At 56.5% G+C, this 22623-nt stretch overlaps 3 protein-coding genes across 5 annotated transcripts; all 3 read left to right on the top strand.

Moving 5' to 3' along the window:
- The first annotated feature begins 360 nt into the window (after window positions 1-360).
- PRSS56 (serine protease 56) lies at window positions 361-7239 on the top strand. The gene is made up of 18 exons (XM_068163950.1): window positions 361-511; window positions 1294-1455; window positions 2050-2247; window positions 2748-2801; window positions 3127-3316; window positions 3420-3528; window positions 3599-3758; window positions 3908-4050; window positions 4175-4334; window positions 4445-4633; window positions 4742-4903; window positions 5052-5115; window positions 5385-5547; window positions 5916-6060; window positions 6178-6264; window positions 6512-6618; window positions 6750-6925; window positions 7089-7239. Exons 1-17 carry the CDS (start codon window positions 361-363, stop codon window positions 6921-6923), a joined length of 2418 nt encoding a protein of 805 aa, XP_068020051.1. The 3' UTR covers window positions 6924-6925; window positions 7089-7239.
- Window positions 7240-7971: 732 nt separating this feature from the next.
- Window positions 7972-11928, top strand: CHRND (cholinergic receptor nicotinic delta subunit). Of its 2 annotated transcripts, XM_068163940.1 has the most exons (12): window positions 7972-8047; window positions 8692-8837; window positions 8988-9032; window positions 9125-9234; window positions 9345-9500; window positions 9737-9852; window positions 10095-10295; window positions 10616-10727; window positions 10850-10964; window positions 11194-11395; window positions 11488-11600; window positions 11687-11928. In XM_068163940.1, exons 1-12 carry the CDS (start codon window positions 7996-7998, stop codon window positions 11867-11869), a joined length of 1551 nt encoding a protein of 516 aa, XP_068020041.1. In that variant the 5' UTR covers window positions 7972-7995; the 3' UTR covers window positions 11870-11928. The 2 variants fall into 2 exon arrangements, with proteins under 2 accessions (XP_068020041.1, XP_068020040.1); XM_068163939.1 differs by lacking the exon at window positions 7972-8047 and having other exon boundaries at window positions 8483-8837.
- A 1023-nt stretch (window positions 11929-12951) lies between these two features.
- Window positions 12952-22486, top strand: CHRNG (cholinergic receptor nicotinic gamma subunit). 2 transcript variants are annotated; one of them, XM_068163937.1, is made up of 12 exons: window positions 12952-13048; window positions 13447-13586; window positions 13695-13739; window positions 13901-14010; window positions 14108-14263; window positions 14527-14624; window positions 15435-15638; window positions 15923-16037; window positions 16274-16388; window positions 16729-16933; window positions 17036-17169; window positions 22138-22486. In XM_068163937.1, the coding sequence occupies exons 1-12, from the start codon at window positions 13006-13008 to the stop codon at window positions 22303-22305; spliced, it is 1533 nt and encodes a 510-aa protein (XP_068020038.1). In that variant the 5' UTR covers window positions 12952-13005; the 3' UTR covers window positions 22306-22486. The 2 variants fall into 2 exon arrangements, with proteins under 2 accessions (XP_068020038.1, XP_068020039.1); XM_068163938.1 differs by lacking the exon at window positions 14108-14263.
- Window positions 22487-22623: the final 137 nt, after the last annotated feature.

Here is a 22623-nt window from a genome sequence, read left to right as displayed (position 1 = left end):
CGCCCGCTGTCACCCCCGCCCGGGGCCCGCGGGAGGGAGGGTGGCGAGGCCGGGGCTTGGCGTGAAAATGATCAAGGGCCGCGGGCAGCGCCGGAGCGCAGCGCCCGTCTGATGCTGCCCGCCCGGAGGCCCCGTCGAACAAAGGCGGCATTGAGGCCCCGGCTGGGCCCCCCCCGCGCCCCCCGCCCCGAGCTGGCATCTTGGCGCGACATTAATGAACTCGCCTGTTTGTGCTCCCAACCCCCCCCCGGCCCCTCTCTCCTCCCACCTCCCGGGGGGCACCTTATATATCCATCCCTCTTTGCCCGACTCGGGCATTTCGGGGGTTCCCCCCTGTTGCCCCCCTTTGCCCGCCCGGGGATGGAGCGAAGAGAGAAGAGGACGTGGGTGTCTGTCCTTGGCGTCTGCCTGGTCCCCCCTGTGCTGCTGCCGCTGCTGCCTTTGCTGCATCTGGTTGGGGGGGCCCCTCTGGGCCAGGGGCTGTATCCCATGCCGGCCAGCGTCCTGCAAGGTCAGTGGAGCACGGGGACGGGGGCGTCTTTGAGGGAGGGCTTGGCTGCAAACAGGGTGGCTGTAGGAGCCAGGACTCCAGGGTTTATGCTCAGGAAGTGCAAGAAGGATGCCCAGGTCCCTGGCAAAGACCCTGTGTCCCTGATGCCTGCACTAGGTGGCAAATGGTGCATGTAGCACTCAGGACATTAGGGTTGCAGAGAATAGTGTGGTTCATGTCCCACAGCCACCAGCACTCCCTCCAGCCCTGGGTACCTGTGTCAGTCCTGGGGGACCCTCTGCCAGGGCATGGCCAGCTACTGTATGTGGGTACAGGTGAGCACAGATATAGGCACACATGGGCATGCACATACCGGGCACACCCAGGAGTGAAGGCACATGGACACACAGACATGGATACATGGACATGCAGACTCTTGCACACAAACCCTGACATGCACAAGTAAGCAGCCAGGCCATGGGCACAGATGTGCACAGAGATGCACACCCATGGGCATATCTGCCCAGGTTCACACCCTTCTCCATGCTCATGTTTGCATATAAGTGTTCACAGGATCTCCATGTGCAGTAGGCACACACAGGCCCAGGCAAAGTCTCCCCATACCATGTACCCACAGGGAGTGACAGTTACAACTGTCACCCAAGGTAGTGCTAACAAGTGACAGGTAGTACCCAACCTGGCTCCCACCATGGAAATTTTGGGGTACTGAGTGGGCTGAGGGCCAAAGTGGAGGGCAGTGGTGGGGACACCAGGGGTCTGAGTGCCCTGTGTTTGTCTGGCAGCACTGTCGAGCCGGGGAACGCTGGTTCTGGAGGCAGCGCTGAGGAGTGCACTGCTGGCCCTGGAACAAGCACTGGCAGAGCAGCAGCGACAGCGAGGGGCCTGTGGGCTCTGTGCCCCCTGCCTCTTCCCCCCATGTGCCAACATCACCCGCCACTGCCCACGTAAGTCATGGCCCCTCAGCCTCCACTGCCCCATCCCCTTAAGACTCTACTCAAACAGAGCCCATGGTCCGTATTCAAACACCACCTCATGCCCAGGAGACCCTACACGAACATGCCCCCGTGTCTGGAGACTCTACCCAAATATTGCTTTGGGTCTCTATCCCAAAACCACCCCACCTCCAAGAGACCCTACCAAAATGACACCCCAAGCCCCAACCCAAACAGTGTCCACAGCTTTACCCTGTAGGCCATAGTTTGGGCACAAAACAGTGCCCAGACTCCTCAAACATATCCTAACAGCTGAAGACCCTACCAAATCTACCCAGAGATTCTACCCAAGCAGTTCCCATCCTTCCTAGAACCTACCTAAACAGCACCTGGAGCCCCATCCAATCCCTTGTCCAATCCCTTGTCTCCTTCCCAGAGATCTCCCCCAAAACATATCCCAAAACCCAGGAGATCCTCCAAAAACATTCCAACACCACAGCCTCATCATACCCCTTTCCATATGTTCCAAAGTGGATTCTTAGGGTCACCTGAGTTGGGGTGGGCAGAGAGGGCAAAAAGATGCCCACAGTCTTGCTGTTCTTGCAGCACCACCTGTGCCACTCACTGTGCCCCCAAGCTGCCAGGACCTGCTGGAAGCCCAGACACTGCCTGATCTGCTCCATCGCAACTGGGCGCTGAGCCAAGCCTGTGCTCCCTACCAGCAACTATGCCCATCTGAGGCGGCCCAGCACAACTGCACCCCACTCAGTGCTCAGCTCTGCCACCACCGCCTCCAAGAGTGCCGTGAGTGGGCATCCACATCACCCCTGGCTCCTTCCAGAGAGGGGAGAACCTACAGCAACAAATGGGGCATTCCCCAAGAGATGCCTGAGATTGCCTGGATGGCAGTTGAGACATTGGGGGTGACAGGAGGTGCTGGGTTGGGATAGGGAGACCAGGGAACTGTGAGAGGTATGGTAGGATTATGGGGAGTTCTGATGGGATAGGGAGATAGAAGAGGATGGAAGAATCTGGGATGAGATGTGGAGGTTTGGAAGATGGCAGCATTAGGAGTGATGGAACAGATTGGGAGGGACAGAGTTTTGAAGGATGATGGAGAATTTGGGGTGGAAAGGGGGCAGTGGGGAAATGAGGCAAGGGGTGGGAGAGGGGTGCTTGTTCGGGATTATGGGGATCTGGGGGGTGCTGAGTGGAACCAGGGAGAATTAGGGGTAGCAGGGACATGGTGATGACTATGGGGAGGGGGGAATGTCCTCACATGTTGTGACAACATGCCCCTGCAGGGATGGGATCTTCAACCCTGGACCCTGATGTGCCAGCAGAGGTGGTGATGCCAGGTGAGTTGGAGCGGCAGCGTCACCCCTCCACCACTGTGGCGGGCAACCCTGGCCCCCCGGCTGCCTGCTGGGCCGGGGGGCAGAGGTTAGCGTCGGCAGCTGTCGGGCCGCAGGGTGCCCCCGGCCTGCCGCCCGCTCGCCTCCGTGAGCACAATGAGGCTTGACAGCGCACCCGGCACAGCCTGACCCCCCGGGGTCACCTGCCACCCCTCCACCCCCCTCCCTTCACCGTGGCCATCCCAGCACTGCTGTGCCCACCTGGAAGAGGGGGTGTCCCAGCAGTGAGGATGCAGGACTCCCCTCTCACCCCACCTTTATTCCCCAGGGAGCTGTGGGCACCGCGGGGTCCCCCAAGCCAACACCACAGCCCCCCAAGGACGGATCATGGGCGGCAGCGTGGCCCCTCGGGGAGCCTGGCCCTGGCTGGTGTCAGTGCGGCTCCATGGGGAGCTGATGTGCGGAGGGGTGCTGGTGGGGCAGTCCTGGGTCCTCACTGCAGCCCACTGCTTTGCTGGGTATGGTGGTGGATACAGCAATGCGGGGATGCTGTCCCTGGAGGAGTGGGACAAGGGGTGGCACCATTGTTCCCTCTTAACCTGCTACCTCCCACTCCACCAGGAACCAGAATGAACTGTCATGGACAGTGGTGGTTGGAGATCACGAGCTTGACAAGCCAGGCCTGGGCAAGAGGGTAGTGCCTGTCCGACGCATCCTGCCTCACCCTAAGGTCAGTGGACGTGGGCACCCACCTGACCTCCCTGTGCAACATCTCTTCAACATCCTTCTGTCTCCTTCAGTTTAACCCAAAGACGTTTCATGGGGACCTGGCACTGCTGGAGCTGGCTGTGCCGCTGGCCTTGTCACCCACTGTCAGCCCTGTGTGCCTGCCCAATGGCCCCACAGAGCCTAGTCCTGGCACCACCTGCTACATTGCTGGCTGGGGGTCTCTCTATGAAGGTAGGTGCCACCACAACACCTACAAGATCTGTTAAGCATCCCCTTCAGTGACTTTGCAGTGCCCAGTGCAAATGCACCATGCCAGGGATGTAAAAAAGAAGGAGGTGCTCTAGTATGGAGGACCCCTTAATGGGTGCCTTGCTCAGCAGAGGGGCCAGCAGCCAACGTGGTGATGGAAGCACGGGTGCCACTGCTCAGCCAGGAGACATGCCGAGGTGCCCTGGGCAGAGACCTGCTCACCAGCACCATGTTCTGTGCTGGATACCTGTCCGGAGGCATTGACTCCTGCCAGGTAACGCTTGGGGCTGGGAGGCTGCCACAGACAAAACATGGCACATGGTGCTGGGCATACACCACAGCCTGGCAGCATGGTTGGGGTCCCATCTCCAACCAGTGTGTTGGCATCCCCCGTTCAGGGTGACTCAGGGGGCCCACTAGCATGCCAGGACCCCTCCTCGCACCGCTTCGTTCTCTATGGCATCACCTCGTGGGGTGACGGCTGTGGTGAGCGGGGCAAACCCGGTGTCTACACCCGTGTGGCCGCCTTCGTGGACTGGCTCAGCTTCCAGATGGACTGTGAGTGCCACCACCCTTGCCAGTGGGGATGGAGATGCTGAAGGTGCTGTGGGGATACATTGCCCCAGCGGGTGGTTCGGCACCTCACGGCAGCCCTGGTGTTCTCGCAGCTGCTCCTGGCAGCCGGGAGCCGAGCTGCTTCGACCTGCTGGCTCTGGCCCAGCTGCCTGCTGAACAGCAACCACTGGAGCGTGCTCGTCTCTGCTCCTTCTATGCTGGGTCCTGCCGAACTCCTCCAGGTCGGGCCGCTTGTGCTCGCTTAGCTGAGGAGACCTGCCACGCCAGGACTAGACGATGTGGTGAGCCATGGTGTCATTACAGGGCAAAGACAGGGGTAGGCACCTCATTTCTGGTGGCATGGGTCCAAGCCCAGTGCCGGGACCGTAACCCTCCTGTTCCACTCACAGAGCTGCACTCCTATGCACAGACCTTGGTGGATCTCCTTCACCGGGCTGGGGACTTCATCCGAAATCAGTTCGACTTCTCCTTCCTCACCCGCACCCTGCCCCAGCTCCTGGGCAAGATCTATGGGCATCTCTTCCCCAGACGTGTTCGCAGGAATGCCCCAGGTACCCTCCTGGGCTGGGCCACCCTCTGCCTGCTTGGACTACCATCAGTTCCCCCTGTGTCAGTGCCTGGGACACCAGCAGCCTGACCTGGCACTCCTATGGGGCTGCCCTATTGTATGTCCATCCTGTCCCCTTCTTGTGCCCACAGGCCTGGCTGTGGCAGGGAGCCAGCCCAGCCCTACAGCAGAGGCACCCTGGAGACTCCCTACCAAGTAAGGCATGAAGGGCCATGGCGGGGCTAAAGAGTTTGGAAATAAGACATCTGTGGGCACTGACCTTGTTTTTGGGGACAGCCTAAAGCATTAGGGTCCTGCTCTTCCTGCAACACTTCCTGCACACTCAGAGGGAGGGCCCCTCAGGGTGTCCAGAGCACCCAGGTCCTGCTAGTGGGCACGTCCCCTGTGGTGGTGCATAAGGTGGCATTGCCCAGAGGATGGGCACCACCAGGTGCCTGCCTGAGCTTGCTGTGCTGTGCTTGCAGGTGGGGGGCTGGACAGCCACCACCTTTTGCAGTGCTCTTCAAGGATGTCGGGCCCCAGCTGCAGGACTGGGTAGAAGCACTGAGGACCATGGTGGTGGGCAGAACCTCAGCGCCTGCTCTGGACAAGAGGCAGCTCTCCGGGGAGATGTGGCTCTTCCTGCAGGTATGTGAGGATGGAGGGGCTAGAGGGAGCCCCTACCCCTCCAGTGACAGTGCCACCAGAGGGGCACTGTCCCCTCCTGACATCTTTTGGGTCCACTGTCCCCTGGGTAGCTACGAAGGTAGCATCACCCCCTCTGTTGGAGGCAGCATCTCACTCTCCCCTGCTGAAACCCAGTCTGAACAGGGCTGTGCCAACTATGGATTTGACCTCACAGCTTAGGATCTGACCCAATACAGTCATAAAGATGTTGTATGTCCCCAGTGACTCGCCCAACTGTGCCCTGAGTTCTGCCGCTGTGCACCTGGTCATGCCCACAAGTGCCTCGTGGGTGTCCTGCTGCCCATTCTGTCCCCTCTTCCGTTGAGCAGGGCGAGGAGGTGGTGGAGGAACTGGTGGGACAGGGACGAGCCTTCCTCACCCAGCTGCAGTTAGAGCTGGACCTTGGCACCCCTCTTGAAGCCACGGAGTCACGTCGGGCACCTGGAGAGCTGGCAGAGACCCTCAGGCAGAGCTGTGAGTCCAGGAGGGCTGGGGGGGATGGGACAGCAGGAAGTCCATTTGCTGGTTAGCTCTGTACCTGGGCAGTGCCCACCGGCCTCACCCCCACTATGGTTTTCACACCTCTCTCAGTGGCAGGGTCTGCACCAAGGGAGAAACGTGAGCTGGTACCCACAGAGCTGCCAGGTGTGGAAGAGGAGGAGGCAGACACAGGCAGAGGTAAGGGCCTTGCAGCTCCCAGCCTTTGCAGAATGCCACATGCCACCATGGGCACAGTGCCAAGCTTGACCCCAGTCCCAGGCCTTCTTGTCCCGTGTCAGTGGGACAGCACTGGGCCATATCCCCCTCCTCAGGAACCCTCTGCCCCTGCTCCTCCAGCGTCCCCGGGGTGGGTGAAACATGATGCCCCCACGATTTGTCTCTGATGTCTGCCTCTGTCTGTCTCCTGCCTGTCCCCGGGTTGCAGCCTGCCCTGGCCTCAAGGAGTCGGCAGTGCGGGTGGGAGCGGTGAGGAAGTTGTACGCCTGGGTGCTGCGAGTGCCCGAGGCAGAGCTGGCCATGACCTTCCAGGAGGTGAGTGCTCCACCCGGCTGCCCTGAGCCCCCTACCCTGGCAGCCAGGTGGTGCCACCCCACAGCCCATAGTCACTGTCCTGCCGTGCTCCTGGCTCCCCTGAGACTCACAGTGCTGTCATCTCCCTGCAGATCCTGGTGGACTTGGGCTCCAAAAACGCCAAGGGGCTGTACCGGGCGCAGGTGCGCGCCACGGTGGGCGGCCGCCCCACAGCCTTCACCGGCCTGGTGGGGCTGGAGAGCGACTCCCTGGCCCGCAGCATGCCCGGACTCGTTGCTCTGGCACTCGAGGCACTCAAAACATAATGGTACCCCTGCAGCACCATGCCAGCACAGCGGTGGGGTGATGGGGCAGGGATTTCTCGTGTCCTTCAAACACTGTTCATGTTTCTCATGTCCTTCAAACACCCTAGCTCGAGATCTTCCACCCTTTTGTCCCTCATCATGCCTCTGTCTCTTTCTTCCCACCAGCACTGCCCAGTGCCCCTGGGGCAATTGGTTGATGGCAGGCACCTGGACCTTCTCAGCTGGGGCTTATGAACCCTCCTCTCCCCTGGGACCTGACCTTGGCAGCATGGGCTGTTATTTATTTGTACAGACAAAGGTTTATTTTTCAATAAAGAAGGGCTCTATTTTCCAGTAGCCAGCGAGTGTGACGTGAGTGCTGTGCCACACAGTGATGGTGAGATGCGTGCCAGCTGGAGGACTTTCCATAGAGGATATAACATCCCATTGCATCCCCCTTCCTGACTTCCCTGTACCCCAAGCTAATGCCCCCAGCCTTGATTCCTGTCACTGGCATTGGTGCTGTATTCAGCCTGTTACAGACTCCCCAGCTCTGTCCATGAGGGTCAGACACCTCTTCTACCCACTGCAGCACCCATAGAACAGCACCACTGCCCACCTCTGGTGCCACTCCATCAAGGACCCACATGAAACCACCTGCTGGTGAAGGGGCTGAGTATTCCCTGAGCTAGAGGTGAGCACTGGGCTGGTGCCACCTCTGTCTTGGACACTGGTGGGTATCAACCTGTCCTGCTCAGGAGTCTGCTGCTCCTGAGTAGCATCAGTGGGGCTGCTGAGCAGTGGGGAAGGGACCCTTCCTCCCTGTGCAAAGCAATGCCTGTGCTGTGCTAGGGTGCCCAAAGACAGGGTTGCAGGCTGACACTCGTGGGGCTGGCAAGACCACCTGTGCCTGCCCATCTCCTTCAGGCACGGGGGTGCTGGAAGGGAGGGGTGGCGACAACTATTTGGTGCTGGCACCCTTCCCCCCAGCACCTGGCACCATCCATCTTCTGCTCCAGCCGGCAGCCGGACATCCGCTCGGCCAGGCCAGGAGGGGAGGCGGCCAGGGCCTGGCAAAGTGAGAGGGCACCTCATGGGGGATCTGCTGGGGCGGCTGGCCCTGCTCGGGGCACTGATGCTGTCGGGTGAGCGGGGTCCCTGGGGTCTTGGGCATGGGCTTGCCCTGTTGCTGGGGGTTCTGGGCCCCCTTGATGAGTTTGGGGAGGGTGATGGGGGCAGGGTTCAAGCTGGACACAAGTGTCCCCAGCGCTGCGTTTTGGATATAGCCTGGCAAAGACCCATCACTGGGTATCTACACATCTGTCCTGGCTGTGCTATCTGGAACTGTGTCCCTACTGCAGTCCTGTGTTTGTCTGTCTGTCTGTGCACAGAGTCCCTGTGTCTGTGTGTTCCTGTGTGCACAGTGACACCATGTCTATAACCGTGTGTACCTGTACACACCGAGTCTGCATCCATCTGTACCTTTGTCCTCCTGTGTGCTCAGTACCACTCTCTGTACCCAAGTGTCCCATGTACCTGTGTGTTCTGTACGTGTGCGTACCTTTGTGCTCGTGCCCACATCCTTGTCTCACACGTGCCCACATGCCCCTGCATGTCCATCATACCCGCGTGTTTCGTGCCCATGCTCTTGTGCAGCACAAATCTGCAGTGTCCTGGTCTGCTCCCGTCCTTTCCATCCTTATATTATCCTGCCAATCATCCCTGAGGGGTGGCACTGGGCCCAGGCAACCCCAAGCCCCCTCCAGTTTGCCTGACCCCACACTCCCAGGTGGGCTCTGTGTGAACCAGGAGGAGCGGCTCATCCACTACCTCTTTGAGGAGAGAGGCTACGACAAGGATGTGCGCCCTGTCGTCTCCACCGACGAGGTCGTGGATGTCTACTTGGCACTCACTCTCTCCAACCTCATCTCACTGGTGAGCCCCAGTGGACAGTGCCCACCCTGGGTGAAGGAACCCTGAGGCCACTGTCCCAAACCCTGGCTGGTGAAGGTTGGGGTTCCTGGGCTGGAAGGGCAGCTGCTGGGTATGGCCCAGGCATCTCACTGCCCCACACTGCTGTTGCAGAAAGAGGTGGACGAGACGCTCACAACCAACGTATGGCTTGAGCATGTGAGTAAGGACAGCATGCCGGTGTGTCTGAGGTGAGGGCAGCAGTGTGGCCCAGCATGGTGAGAGGGTGACCTAGGGGTCCTCGCCTCCAGGGCTGGACCGATTACCGCCTGCAGTGGAACAAGTCTGAGTTTGGGGACATCGAGGTGCTCCGCCTTCCCCCAGACAAGATATGGCTGCCTGAGATAGTCCTGGAGAACAAGTGAGCCGTGCCTCAGTTTCCTCCCCTCGCCCCCCTGAGCTGTGCCCAGTGTGTGTGCAGGGTTTGCCCTGCCCCAGACACACCACAGCCTCAGCTCTCTCCCGGTGCAGCAACGATGGACTTTTTGAGATCGCCTACTACTGCAACGTCCTCATCTACGACACAGGCTCTGTCTACTGGCTGCCCCCTGCCATCTTCCGCAGCACCTGTCCCATCAACGTTGAATTCTTCCCCTTTGACTGGCAAAACTGCACCCTCAAATTCAGGTGCTGGGGGGGCTGGCTGGCACAAGGCAGGGGCAGGCAGCAGGGTGGACAACTTGGCCCCCCATAGTGCTTGCTGCTGCCAGCATCTTCCTTCCCGTTGGGGTACAGCAAAGTGGGAATTTTGCAGGTGACTTGGTGGCCCAAGTCCATCACACTGGAGGTTGGGGTGGGTGGGTGGTGGGAATCAAGAAGAAGGTCCAGCCTCTCACCACCTGTTCCCTCCTGCCATGGGTCAGCTCGCTGGCTTACAATGCTCTAGAGATCAACATGCACTTAAAGGAAGACAGGGACCCAGATACACACAGGAATTACCCAGTGGAGTGGATCATCATTGACCCTGAAGGCTTCACAGGTAATGCTTGCGCTCTCTGCCATGTTCTGTGGCAGCAGGACACCCTGCATGGGGCTTGGAGGCAGCCAGGCATTGAGGTACCCTGCCATGGGCACATTTGAGTACCTGGGGCTTTGGCACTCTGGCACCCATCCCATCAGGCTTCCCACACCCAAGATGAGCAGACTGGTGCTGGTGGGGCTGGTAAGGATGGGCATGGCAGTGGTCCTTCATGCCATGCTCTGTCCTATGTGCCCTGACAGAGAATGGGGAATGGGAAATCATCCACCGCCCAGCCCGCAAGAACATCCACCCTGACCACCCTCCCGAGGGCAGCGAGCACCAGGACATCACCTTCTACCTCATTATCAAGCGCAAGCCACTCTTCTATGTCATCAACATTGTCACACCCTGCATCCTCATCGCCTTCATGGTCATCCTCGTCTTCTACCTGCCTGCTGACAGTGAGTGAGCCCTGCAGCACCTGCATCTGGCAGGAGGTTCACACCATGGGGCATTTCCGTGTCCCAGACCTGCGCCAGGCCCTGGGACAGCCCAATGCCCAGCACAGAGACACACTGCTACTGGGACACCCCCATTGTCCCAGCCAGGCATTTTGGGCACAGGTACACTGGGGCACAGGATATCCTGTGTGGGACCCCGGGGTACACTCATAACAGAAAACCCCACATGGGACAGTGTCTGGTGAGACACTAGAAGGACAATCCCAGCACTAGGACAGGAATCTGGAGCAGGGTTTGTCCTGACCTCACCTGCTCTCCAGGTGGTGAGAAGATGACCCTGGTGATCTCAGTGCTCCTGGCCCAGTCTGTCTTCCTCCTGCTCATCTCCCAGCGCCTGCCTGCCACCTCTCTTGCCGTTCCCCTCATTGGAAAGTGAGTCCTGGGCACCACTGGGTGCAGTGGGGACATTGAGGGGTCCCCACAGAGCCAGGGGGCAGCTCTGTCTTTGCCCAGCCCCTGTGGCAACATCAGTCCCAGATCCATGCCCTCTACAGGTACCTGCTTTTCATCATGGTGCTGGTGACAGCTGTGGTGATAATCTGTGTCGTGGTCCTCAACTTCCATTTCCGCACCCCCAGCACCCATATAATGTCTGACTGGGTCAAAGAGGTGAGTGAGGTGCTGTGCTGGGGTGGGTGAGATGGTAGGAACAGGGATGGCACCATACCCCACAGAGGGCATGGAACAGTGGAACAGCATAGCCCTGGCATCCTGTTTGGATATTCCATCTGTGCTACTCCAAGGAGTTGCACACCTAAGCTGGGGGCAGAAGGGGGGGACAGGGTGGTGGTGTACCAGGGAGGCGCCCGAAGGCCTGACACCTTCTTCCATGCTCCAGGTCTTCCTGGAGAGCTTGCCTCGGCTGCTGCACATGTCACAACCGGCTGAGAGCCCATCGGATGTCCCATGCATTCGGCGCTGCAGCTCGGCTGGCTACATCGCCAAGGCGGAGGAGTACTTCAGCGTCAAGTCCCGCAGCGAGCTGATGTTCGAGAAGCAGTCAGAGCGGCACGGGCTGGCCAGCCGAGTCACCCCTGCCCGTGAGCCGCAGCCCCTCGGCAGACACACGGCAAAGGGGGTCTGGGGACCGCAGCCCTTTGGAGCCTGTCTCACCCATCCCCCTTGCCCCCAGGTTTGACACCACTGGACGCGGGTGAGGAGCAGCTCTACGAACACATAAAGCCAGCCGTTGACGGTGCCAATTTCATCATCAAGCACATGCGGGAGGAAAACAGCTACAACGAGGTGGGGGTCACGGGCAAGGAGGGGGCACAAGGCTCTCCCTGCGCCCACTGCGTTGCCCACTGTACGACTTCTGGCTCCCTTCCCAGGAGAAGGACAACTGGAACCGTGTGGCCCGGACCCTGGACCGCCTCTGCTTCTTCTTCGTTACCCCCACGCTGGTGCTGGCAACCCTCTGGATCTTCCTGATGGGCATCTACAACCACCCGCCACCACTGCCCTTTGCAGGAGACCCCTACGACTACCAGGAGGAGAACAAGCGCTTTGTTTAGGGCGGCGGGGGGGGGTGGGGTCTGTGTCCCGTGTGCCAAGCCCTGCTCACCTGCCTTGAATGGGGAAAATAAAGGTGTCTGTTTCTTGCTGGGGGTGCTGAGCTGGTGGCTGCTCTTGCTGTCTCTCCTGGGTACAATGCCCAGGCTGAGTGCTGGGCGTGTGCTGGGAGGATGATGACCTTCCAGGGAACGAGTGCTGTTGGGTGTCCTGAGTAGAGTGGTCCTTGGTTGTGGTTGGATCCAGTGTTTCCCAGAGGGGAGGTGGTGCTACCAGCCCTGCTACCCCTGTTGGGCTGGGCACTTGGGACAGGGTGAACTGGGGAAAGGGATGGAACTCCTCCAGCATGGCACCATCCCCTGTGGACCCACTGCAGTGGGAGGAGACACCATCAGTGCCCACATCATCCCTCATCTCCCTAACTCCCCAACCAGACCCACGAGTGCCCCTCCCCAGCACACCCCATCCCACAGCACCTGAGGGCTGACAGTAGTTTCTCCTTCCTGGCTCAGCAGTGGGATGCCAGGGCTCCAGTTTCAGGGGGCACAGCTGACATCCCTTGACCGGTAGTGGCTCAGGACAGCTGTCACATCATCTCTGCTGAGACAAGAATCTCATACTCAACCCCTACTCCCCCAGCACAGGGCCTGGCAGGATGTGGACACCTAAGGCAGGCATTACTTCCCAGGCTGATGTGGTGGCACTTACCTGGCTCTTCCCCACCTACACCCTAGGGGCAGGCACTACCATGGTGGGGGACAGGGCACTGTTAGGGGTGCTTGCAGGGGGCACCCCACTTTTCCATAAGTAATGGATGCCTGGGTTTCTGCTACAGTGGGAGGCACCCCTCTGTGGGGGACATGGGGAAACTGAGGCACAGAGCTCATTTTGCCCCCAGACTCAATTCCAAGCCCCCTGGCACAAAACGTCAGAGGACCTTCACAGCAAACTGGCATCACCCCGCTGCAGGGGGGAGGGGGACGTGGGTGATCACTTATCCCTTCCCAGCCCCCATGGTTGCTGGGAACAGCTGACAGTGGCAGGGGACAGCTGTCCCATCCCACCAGGCACCAGGCCCAGAAGATCGTCGTGCGGGCGGCTGAGAGGAGCCCCAGCCCCTGTGCCCCACAGCACTGCCATGCGCTGCATCGGCCTCCTCCTTGCCCTCTGTACCCTGGCAGGTAAGGGGGCCCCACCCCGGGGGAAGGTCTGGGAGGGCACTTGATTCTTCCCTGCCTTTGTCCTTGGGGAATTGTCACCCACAGGTGTCCAGTGCTGTGCACTGTCCCACCAGGGTGTCCCCATGCTGGCAGCCTGCTATCCCCATGTCCTGCCCCAGAAAGGTCTCTGGGGTGAGTGGGGTGGGGGATGTGGGGGGGACGTACCCCCTCCCACTCGCATGCTGGAGCATTGGCACACACAGCTACATGCACACCCACAGTAATACACTCATGGGCACCCTCTCACCGTGCACACCCTGTGCCACTCACACCAGGGGTCCCAGCCAGCAAGTCCTAGGGGCATTGGTGGCCCCCCTGTTCCCGCCTGGGGGCATCATCATGGTATGTGCCCTCCTCAGGTGTGGGCTGCAGGAACCAGGAGGAGAAGCTGCTTCAGGACCTCATGACCAACTACAACAGGAACCTGCGCCCAGCTCCAGATGGGGACCAGATCATCGACGTCACCCTCAAGCTCACCCTCACAAACCTCATCTCCCTGGTGAGAGAACCTCCTCCCCACAGCAAGATGGGATTTGCCCCCTCACATGATACAGTCGGCAGTGCCAGGCAGGGAGCTAAAACTGTCTCCCTCTTTTTCACCTGACAGAACGAGCGGGAGGAGACCCTCACCACCAATGTCTGGATCGAGATGGTGAGAAACCTTCAGGCAGAACCCTCTCCTCACCCGTGAAGGGCTGGCACTGTAACCAGAATCCCCTTTTGTTGGTGCCCCCAGCATGGGACAGGCAGGTCACAAGATCTCCTGCCTCAGGGAGCACCATGACCCCTCCCCCTTTGCTCCCCTTCCCCCAGCAATGGTCTGATTACCGCCTGCGGTGGGACCCTGAGAAATACGACAACATCCAGACCCTGCGGGTGCCCTCCACCATGGTCTGGCTGCCTGATATAGTCTTAGAGAACAAGTAGGTGATGAAACAATAAGAACACATCCCCCCACAGAGGGTGGCAGCTGCTCCCCAGGCATGGTTTGGAGCTAAGCACACCCTTTCCCTCCTCCAGCATTGATGGGACATTCGAAATCACTCTCTATGCCAATGTGCTGGTGTACCCCGATGGCAGCATCTACTGGCTGCCCCCTGCCATCTACCGCAGCGTCTGCGTCATCCACGTCACCTATTTCCCCTTTGACTGGCAGAACTGCACCATGGTCTTCCAGTGAGCACCAGCTGGGCACACATGGGCACCATGGCAGGTCCTTCTGGGACACAAGGGATTAGCATGGCATGCTCACCTTTGCCCTGGAGCAATGAGTCCCTAGGCAGAGACCCTGCCCCCTGACACCCCACTGGCAGTGGAAGGCATCTTGGCCGCGACAAGCACACCAAAGCAGAGCTGGAGGGCATGGGTGCCACACTGGCACCCTTTGCCCATCCAATCCACTGCATGCCAGCCTGTGCCACTACCTTGTCTATCTTCAGGTCCCAGACTTACAGCGCCAATGAAATCAACCTGCTCCTGACGGTGGAGGAGGGCCAGACCATTGAGTGGATCTCCATCGACCCCGAGGCTTTCACAGGTAACGCCGCAGCCGCATCCATGGCACAAGAACATCCCCCTGTTGGGGGGCACCCAACAGGGCTGGTGCTGTGCTGGTGGCTGCCAAAAGCAGAACTGTGGGGGCTGTTAGCAGCTCCTGCCATTACATGGGCACTTAAGTTATCGGAAACAGGAGCGTGGGAGAGATTTGTTTTCCTAACCCCCCCGGCTCGGGGCTCTCAGCGCCTGGCAGCCGCTCTCGGAGAGCACCGCTCCCGGGAGCTTGATTGATGCTGGGAACGTAGCTGTCACGGCCAAACGATGACGTTTTCCATCACATTTTAATTGCATATTGAAGGAACAAAATGCTTTTCAGGCAGTGAGATTTATTTTTTCATTACGGGCCTGAGCTGCTGCGATCTTAACTGGGGAAAAGAAAGGGAAAAAAAATCTATCGCCTGGGCAGGCAGCAGGGAGAGCAGCAGGCTGCTCCCCAGCCTCCCGCTCTGCTCTACCCCTCTGGCCCTTGCTGGAGGCACATAGGGGACCCCAGCCCCATAGGTCATATTCTGGGAGCCCCCAACAGGCTTGAAGTGTGCCGTGTGTGCCCGGTTGAGCCCTCCGATAGCCTTTTGTGGCATTTTGCCCAGGCATCCTGGCATGCTCTGTGGTGCTCACCTCCCTCTCCAGAAGCTCCAGTACCTTTTCTCACACTGTTCAGACAGGCTGCCCTGTGCAGCCCGTGCCAATCCCCACCACTCCTCTTTCCCTCCCCCACTGGGCTGGGGTGTTGGTAGCCCTGGTGCCCCAGGCAGGGTGGTGGGACTCACGTGGCACTGCTGTGCAACAGAGAATGGTGAGTGGGCCATCAAGCACCGCCCGGCTCGGAAGATCATCAACTCGGAGCAATTCACCCCAGACGACATCCAGTACCAGCAGGTCATCTTCTACCTCATCATCCAGCGCAAGCCGCTCTTCTACATCATCAACATCATCGTGCCCTGTGTCCTCATCTCTGCCATGGGCGTGCTGGTCTACTTTCTGCCGGCCAAAGGTATGCATTGGTGCCGTGCCCTCAGAGGGGCACGGGGATGTGCAAAGAGGGCATTGAAAAGTGAGGAAGAGCTCATTGATCTCCCTGTGCTTGGGAACCATCAGTGCCACTTTTCAGCCACTCCTGTGGTATTTGGTGGGGGTGAGTTTCCAAGTACTCTGTGATTAAAGCCTCATGGCAGGATTTGGCCACTTCTGCTGTGGAGTGGGGGCTTTTTGCCAAAGGAAGGCAATGCCCTCACCACTGCCCTGTGCCAACCTGTGCCTTCCCCCCCTCCCTGGCAGCGGGAGGGCAGAAATGCACTGTCTCCATCAACGTCCTCCTGGCCCAGACCGTCTTCCTCTTCCTCATTGCCCAGAAGGTGCCCGAGACCTCCCAGGCTGTGCCTCTCATTGGGAAGTAAGTGATACATGGGGACAAGGGTGCCAGTGGGGTCTCTGGGTGCTGTCTCAGAGACACAGGATGCTGGCACAGGAATAACCCCCAGTCCAGGCAGAGCTGGCACAGGGATACCACATGTCTTTGTCCCACTGACAGTCCCCAGTTTCCATCCCAGGAAGACACAGAGAAAGACCTTACATGCCCAGAGCTTGTGACCCAGCAGCCTCAGACGAGGCCCCATGCTTTCTCCCCAGGTACCTGACCTTCCTCATGGTTGTGACGGTGGTGATTGTGGTGAATGCTGTGATCGTCCTCAACATCTCCCTGAGAACACCCAACACTCACTCCATGCCCCCTATAGTGCGCCAGGTAAGCTGCCACTGTCCTCCTACCCCTTCATACATGGGGAATGGGGTGGGTATTTGGGGTATGAAGCCATCTCCCTGGCAGAATGAGGTGGTGGGCACGCCTTCATCTGAGTGTTGAGTTCTGGCACAAAAGACAGACCCTTCAGATGCCCCCAAGGGACCACACTGTGTCACCAAACCCCTCCCAGCCACTCCAAACACTGGGGAGCAGCAGGTGCCAACACACCCAGCGACCCAGAGGCACAAGAGTACCCCACAGGGATGCTTCAGGTGATGCACGCATTGGGTGACCTGGGCAGCATTGAGGGGGCACAGGTCCCCACAAGTGATGCTGTGCCCAGGTGTGCCTGCACCTCCTGCCCCGCTACCTGGGCATGAATGTGCCTGAGGAGACGGCAGGGCCTCCGCAAGCTGCCCGGAGACGCAGCTCCCTGGGGCTCATGGTGAAGGCTGATGAGTACATGCTGTGGAAAGCCCGGACCGAGCTGCTCTTCGAGAAGCAGAAGCAGAGGGATGGGCTGATGAAAACCGTGCTGGAGAAGATTGGTGCGTGCTCCTGGGGGCTTGGCAGCTCTCTGTGAGGATGGGCGATGTGCCAGGTGGTCAGGTGCTCACTAGCATCTCCTGTGCCTGCTTGACTGCCCATAGGACACGGCCTGGAAAGTGGCAGCGCCCAGGACTTCTGCCAGAGCCTGGAGGAGGCAGGCCCCGAGATCCGTGCCTGCGTGGATGCCTGCAACTACATCGCCAACGCCACGCGGGAGCAGAACGATTTCAGCAGCGTGAGTCAGGGCCGAAGCAGGAGGGACACACTGTCGCGGTCCGGAGACATTAGATGTCTCGGTCCAGAGACACAGTTCTTTTAAATATTCCCGTGTTGTGAAATTAAAGGCACAAACGAGGCCAAAGTATCAACAGCTAGACTATTTATTACATAAAGAAAGTGGACATAAGAAAGGAAGAGGGAGAAAAGAGAAAGAGAGAGAGAGAGACGAGAGATAGAAGAGGAAAGGAATTATATTACCACACCCCTCATCCCCCCCAAGATAAAGTCTGTGGAGGAAAGGTGCTGCAGGAGATGTTGGGTTTGTAGAGACACCGTGGTGAGGCTTTTGCTGGAGAACAGCTGTGGTCCTCTGGGGAGATGTTGGGTTGATACAGGAACAGTGCTGAGGCTCCTCTGGGCAGCCTGGGTCTGTAGAGAAAGGATGCTGAGGCTTGGCTGGAGCTGTGGTCCTCCGGGCAGCTTCTTTTCTCCGGAGCAGCATTGTCCCGGCTTCTCAGCGGCCTGGCCCGTCTCCTGTGTTTTCCGTCATCTCCGTTTTTCTCGCCGTTTTTCTCCTCTGTTTCTCTCCTCTGTTTCTCTCTAGTGTTTCTCTCTACAAACCAGTAGTTGCTCAAGTCTTTTATACAGTTTTTTAGTCCTTAGGTATGTAGTCAAATATTGTCCCTCAGAAATTCCAGGGGCAGGAAATCTGTGTGTTTGGGCAAGACCCTGGCTGGAGGAGGGGGGAATCTCCGTCTACCCTGTCTCCATCCAGACAAAGCTCAGGAAACAGGTGGTGATTATTTTGCCCTAAAGGTGTGATGGCTGGGTCCTTGGGTCCATTGTTGTAGTCCCGTGTTATCACGATGCAATCACAAGCTGATTTGCATCCAGGATTGGTGGACAGGATTCTTTCCACCTTCTTTCCAGTGGCTCTGCTATCACTTTTATCTTTGTTGACTCACATAGAGAGAGACAAACTTATTAGACTCTTACACCACCCCGTCAATCAAAGATAAAAGGAAGAAAGAAAGAAAAGAAAGGAAAGAAGTGGAAAAGAAAGGAAAGAAGTTTTAAACAATTTTTGCAATAGACATAAGTTTTGATTGGCTAACAGCACAAATCTGTTGTACACCATCATTAGACACAAACTGCATATTGGACACTACATGTTGAATCACTGTATACAACAGGGATTTATGCAAGATTGACAATGCTAACAAAATATAACAAAATTAAACCAGGTAATTACACAAGGTGAAAGCATCCTTGTTCCTCCTGGAAGCCAGGAGAACAAACAAACTCATACCCCCCCCCACCCCGTCAGTCCTTCAGTTTGGAATTGAAGTGAGAGCTTCAGTCCAGATCTGAATGTCTGCGGGGTTATGGAAAGTACAGTCCTTGAAGAGATGTCTTCTGTGATGCAAAACTTGAGAAGTCTTCCATATTGTAGCAAGACAAGTCCTTCTGACAATACATCAGGTAGTCTTCAGCATTAGAACTTAAATTTAGCATTAGAACTTAAATAAGAAACACAACCTTGAAACATACAAAACTGGTATTTCCAGGTTACCATTCAGAGCCACCCTCTCAGGTGATAATTACTTTGAATGGGCCTGTAAGTATCGTTGATTGTTTCAGGTTCTCTCAAAGCCAAGCTAAACACAAACAAAGGCCTTTTTCCAAACCAAGTACAATTTTTTGGTGATCTCCTGACTCATGCTTCACCCCCCATTCACCGCTGGGAAGTGAAGCCCTTAGTTGCCCTGGGGGCCATATCCCTCCCCTCATCAAATGGTCCCACCAAGAGGGGAGCAGTGACCGCAGCTCTCTTTTTAGGCTCGGGCCAGCATTTCACAATGATTTCTAATTGCCTCGTGGCTACCCCATCAACCACTTCTTTTGGAATACGTTTCTTCTGGCCCATCCCCCACCAATATTGCCGGGTATTCAAGTGTTCCCTGCCCCTAGCCAGGTGCCTACTAGGAATACGGCGCATCTGGCCCTGGGGGCTTGGAGGGTGAGTCATTTTCACATGTCTCAAGCCTCTAGTTTGAGGTTTTTTCATTTCCTCAGGTACACTATACTGCCTAGCATAATCTAGTAACTCCCTCCCCACGTCTTGCCATGTCCTGGAAGAAAGTGGGGTATTAGCTATTTCTTTTTGAAGCTGGATACCTCTTATTTTAAGCAAGTCATTGAGACCCCTGATCAAAGGAGTCATTCTGTTTGCATCCACCAGGACAGAAAGAGGGGATTCAAAATGATGTTTTAGTTCCCTTTCATATATCATCTGCAGGCATGCAGCTTTTTGCACATTCTCCATTATCTGATTCATCCCTCCCCGCAGAATTAGGGGTTCACCCCTCTCCTTTGGATCAAACCCCCCTGCCCAATAGGCAGCTCTTTGTGTAAGACTCCAGGGTCCACTTCTGTTTTTTGTAGTTAGAAAAACATTATCACCCCAATAGCCCATGGCTTCAGCTTCTGTTAACATAATCTGGTCACCTCCAGTTTTTGAAACTCGCCAGACATATTCCACCTCAGATTCCTCAGCAGAGCGTGCAAATTCTGCACGAATTTTGGCCAATTCAGTGTAGGAGAAAGGCGTTTCTTTGGTTGTGATAGTGGGGGTAACCTCCCCATCCTCATATAAAACTTCAGTTTTAATGAGAGGTCTGATATGCGCAGCAGCTTCCTTAGCTGCTGTCAATTCTGCCCGAGGGCACATAGGGGCAGACTCCAAGTAATTCACACCCTCTTTTGAGTCCAAATACGAATTTTGCCTCCTCTCCTTTTCCAATTGAATTTTAAGATCTGCCACTACGTCTTTCAAAGTGGCAACATGGCTTTGCAGTGACGAAACTAAGTCCTGCAAAGAGGAAATAGTTATATTTTCCTGTTCATGCCATTCCTCTTTCTCCTTCACTGAGGCGGCTAAACAGGCACCTAAAACCGCACAAATAAAACCTTTGCCTTTCCCGGCTTTTGCTCGTGCATCTTTCTGCAGAGCCACAATTCTATCAGCCACACTCTGGAAATTATGCCAATTTTCACGGGCCCAGTCAAGTACCTGTACAGATGGGCGGGCACCGTGAACTTCTAAAAGGTTAAAAAGCTTCTCACTCCCGGCCATCTCTTTTGTTTCACAAAGCATTTCTTAATAGGGCACTAAGTTTCACAGGGAAGTCAGATCAAAACACTGTTTGTACCAGCAAAATCTTCCCTGGAAAAACGTGCACTTTTAAAAGGCTTACTTCAAAATAATCTTCTCCAGGAAAAATGCACAATAGATTTCTCAGGAGAGGTCACACACAAGAAAAAACAACAACAACCTGGGCTTCTCAAGGAAGTCACACTATTTCCCTGAGTGAACCCACACTTGCAAAAGCTTCTTAGCTTTTGTACCTCAAATTTTTTTGTTACACTAGGATAACAGCCTTGTGATTCTTAGGGAAGAGTCACTCTGTTTCCCTGAGCGAACACACACCAGCAGAAGTTTCTCAACTTTTGCTTCAATACTGGGCTTCTCGGGAAAGCCACACTTTACAAATATCACCAACACTGGGTTTCCTAAAAGAGGGTACTGAGAATTCTCGGGGAGGTCACACTATAAAGTCAACAGTTGTACCCCAGATAATCTTCCCCGGGAATGCACACACAAATTTAAAGCAGGGTACAGAGGATTCTCGAGGAGGTCACACTATAAAACCAACAGTTGTACCCCGGATAATCTTCCCCGAGAAAGCACACACATTTAAAGCTTTTGAGAACTCCCACACAGTCTCTCTGAAAATTTCGCTTCGTCCTTCTCCGGCCACTTCCCTCGCGGGCGAGTGGAAACGCGAATCTGGACTCCACTCTCGCTTCGTACTAAAAGTACGTCTCAGGCACACACACACATTTCGGGGTTCTCAGAAATGCAATAATTTTGCTGTGATACTTTTCACTGCACGGGAATCCTGCCGACTACGCCATTTAAATGTCGCGGTCCGGAGACATTAGATGTCTCGGTCCAGAGACACAGTTCTTTTAAATATTCCCGTGTTGTGAAATTAAAGGCACAAACGAGGCCAAAGTATCAACAGCTAGACTATTTATTACATAAAGAAAGTGGACATAAGAAAGGAAGAGGGAGAAAAGAGAAAGAGAGAGAGAGAGACGAGAGATAGAAGAGGAAAGGAATTATATTACCACACCCCTCATCCCCCCCAAGATAAAGTCTGTGGAGGAAAGGTGCTGCAGGAGATGTTGGGTTTGTAGAGACACCGTGGTGAGGCTTTTGCTGGAGAACAGCTGTGGTCCTCTGGGGAGATGTTGGGTTGATACAGGAACAGTGCTGAGGCTCCTCTGGGCAGCCTGGGTCTGTAGAGAAAGGATGCTGAGGCTTGGCTGGAGCTGTGGTCCTCCGGGCAGCTTCTTTTCTCCGGAGCAGCATTGTCCCGGCTTCTCAGCGGCCTGGCCCGTCTCCTGTGTTTTCCGTCATCTCCGTTTTTCTCGCCGTTTTTCTCCTCTGTTTCTCTCCTCTGTTTCTCTCTAGTGTTTCTCTCTACAAACCAGTAGTTGCTCAAGTCTTTTATACAGTTTTTTAGTCCTTAGGTATGTAGTCAAATATTGTCCCTCAGAAATTCCAGGGGCAGGAAATCTGTGTGTTTGGGCAAGACCCTGGCTGGAGGAGGGGGGAATCTCCGTCTACCCTGTCTCCATCCAGACAAAGCTCAGGAAACAGGTGGTGATTATTTTGCCCTAAAGGTGTGATGGCTGGGTCCTTGGGTCCATTGTTGTAGTCCCGTGTTATCACGATGCAATCACAAGCTGATTTGCATCCAGGATTGGTGGACAGGATTCTTTCCACCTTCTTTCCAGTGGCTCTGCTATCACTTTTATCTTTGTTGACTCACATAGAGAGAGACAAACTTATTAGACTCTTACACACACATGGGGACAGTAGGGGCAGCCCTCACCCTTCTCATGTCATTGGCAGGAGAGTGAAGAGTGGATGATGGTGGGACAGGTGATCGACCGTGTCTGTTTCTTCATCATGGCTCCCCTCTTCGTGTGCGGCACCATCGGCATCTTCCTCATGGCTCACTTCAACCAGGCACCTGCTCTGCCCTTCCCTGGGGACCCCAAGCAGTACCTACCACAGTGATGCCCACCAGCCCTCTTGCTGCTGGAACCAGGGGCTGGGCACACCCAAACCCACCTGCCTGCCTGAGACCCCTGTGGGCACAGCAGCTCCTGCTGCCAAGCACAGCTCTGGAGGAAGACTAGGGGTGGTGATGGAGAAGTGGGTAACATGGTGGCCATGCTGTACTGAACACAGAAGTAAATCCTGTGACAGTCTTGCAAGCCTCCGTGGCATCACTGCTGCATGCCTACTGATGGGGTCACCCCTCTGGGGCAGGCTGGCTATTCCACCCATGCAGGCTGGCCACAGCCCTCTAATCCATGCAGTTTTGTCTCAGCA

This window comes from Melanerpes formicivorus, unplaced genomic scaffold, assembly GCF_026170545.1.
Source record: "Melanerpes formicivorus ecotype bairdi unplaced genomic scaffold, bMelFor1.0.p_v2 SCAF_76, whole genome shotgun sequence".
NCBI lineage: Eukaryota > Metazoa > Chordata > Aves > Piciformes > Picidae > Melanerpes > Melanerpes formicivorus.
Note: the sequence above shows the minus strand (reverse complement) of the source record. Positions and strands in the feature narration are given on the sequence as shown.

Coding starts and splice junctions, on each gene's coding strand:
- CHRND (XM_068163939.1), top strand. CDS start 8,505: ATGCCCCTGCATGTCCATCATACCCGCGTGTTTCGTGCCCATGCTCTT. Junction 9,501..9,736: donor AACTGCACCCTCAAATTCAG/GTGCTGGGGGGG, acceptor GCCATGGGTCAG/CTCGCTGGCTTACAATGCTC. Junction 11,601..11,686: donor AGGAAAACAGCTACAACGAG/GTGGGGGTCACG, acceptor CTCCCTTCCCAG/GAGAAGGACAACTGGAACCG.
- PRSS56 (XM_068163950.1), top strand. CDS start 361: ATGGAGCGAAGAGAGAAGAGGACGTGGGTGTCTGTCCTTGGCGTCTGC. Junction 512..1,293: donor GCCGGCCAGCGTCCTGCAAG/GTCAGTGGAGCA, acceptor TTTGTCTGGCAG/CACTGTCGAGCCGGGGAACG. Junction 4,335..4,444: donor GCTCAGCTTCCAGATGGACT/GTGAGTGCCACC, acceptor GTGTTCTCGCAG/CTGCTCCTGGCAGCCGGGAG.
- CHRNG (XM_068163937.1), top strand. CDS start 13,006: ATGCGCTGCATCGGCCTCCTCCTTGCCCTCTGTACCCTGGCAG. Junction 15,639..15,922: donor CTACTTTCTGCCGGCCAAAG/GTATGCATTGGT, acceptor CCTCCCTGGCAG/CGGGAGGGCAGAAATGCACT. Junction 16,934..17,035: donor AACCGTGCTGGAGAAGATTG/GTGCGTGCTCCT, acceptor GACTGCCCATAG/GACACGGCCTGGAAAGTGGC.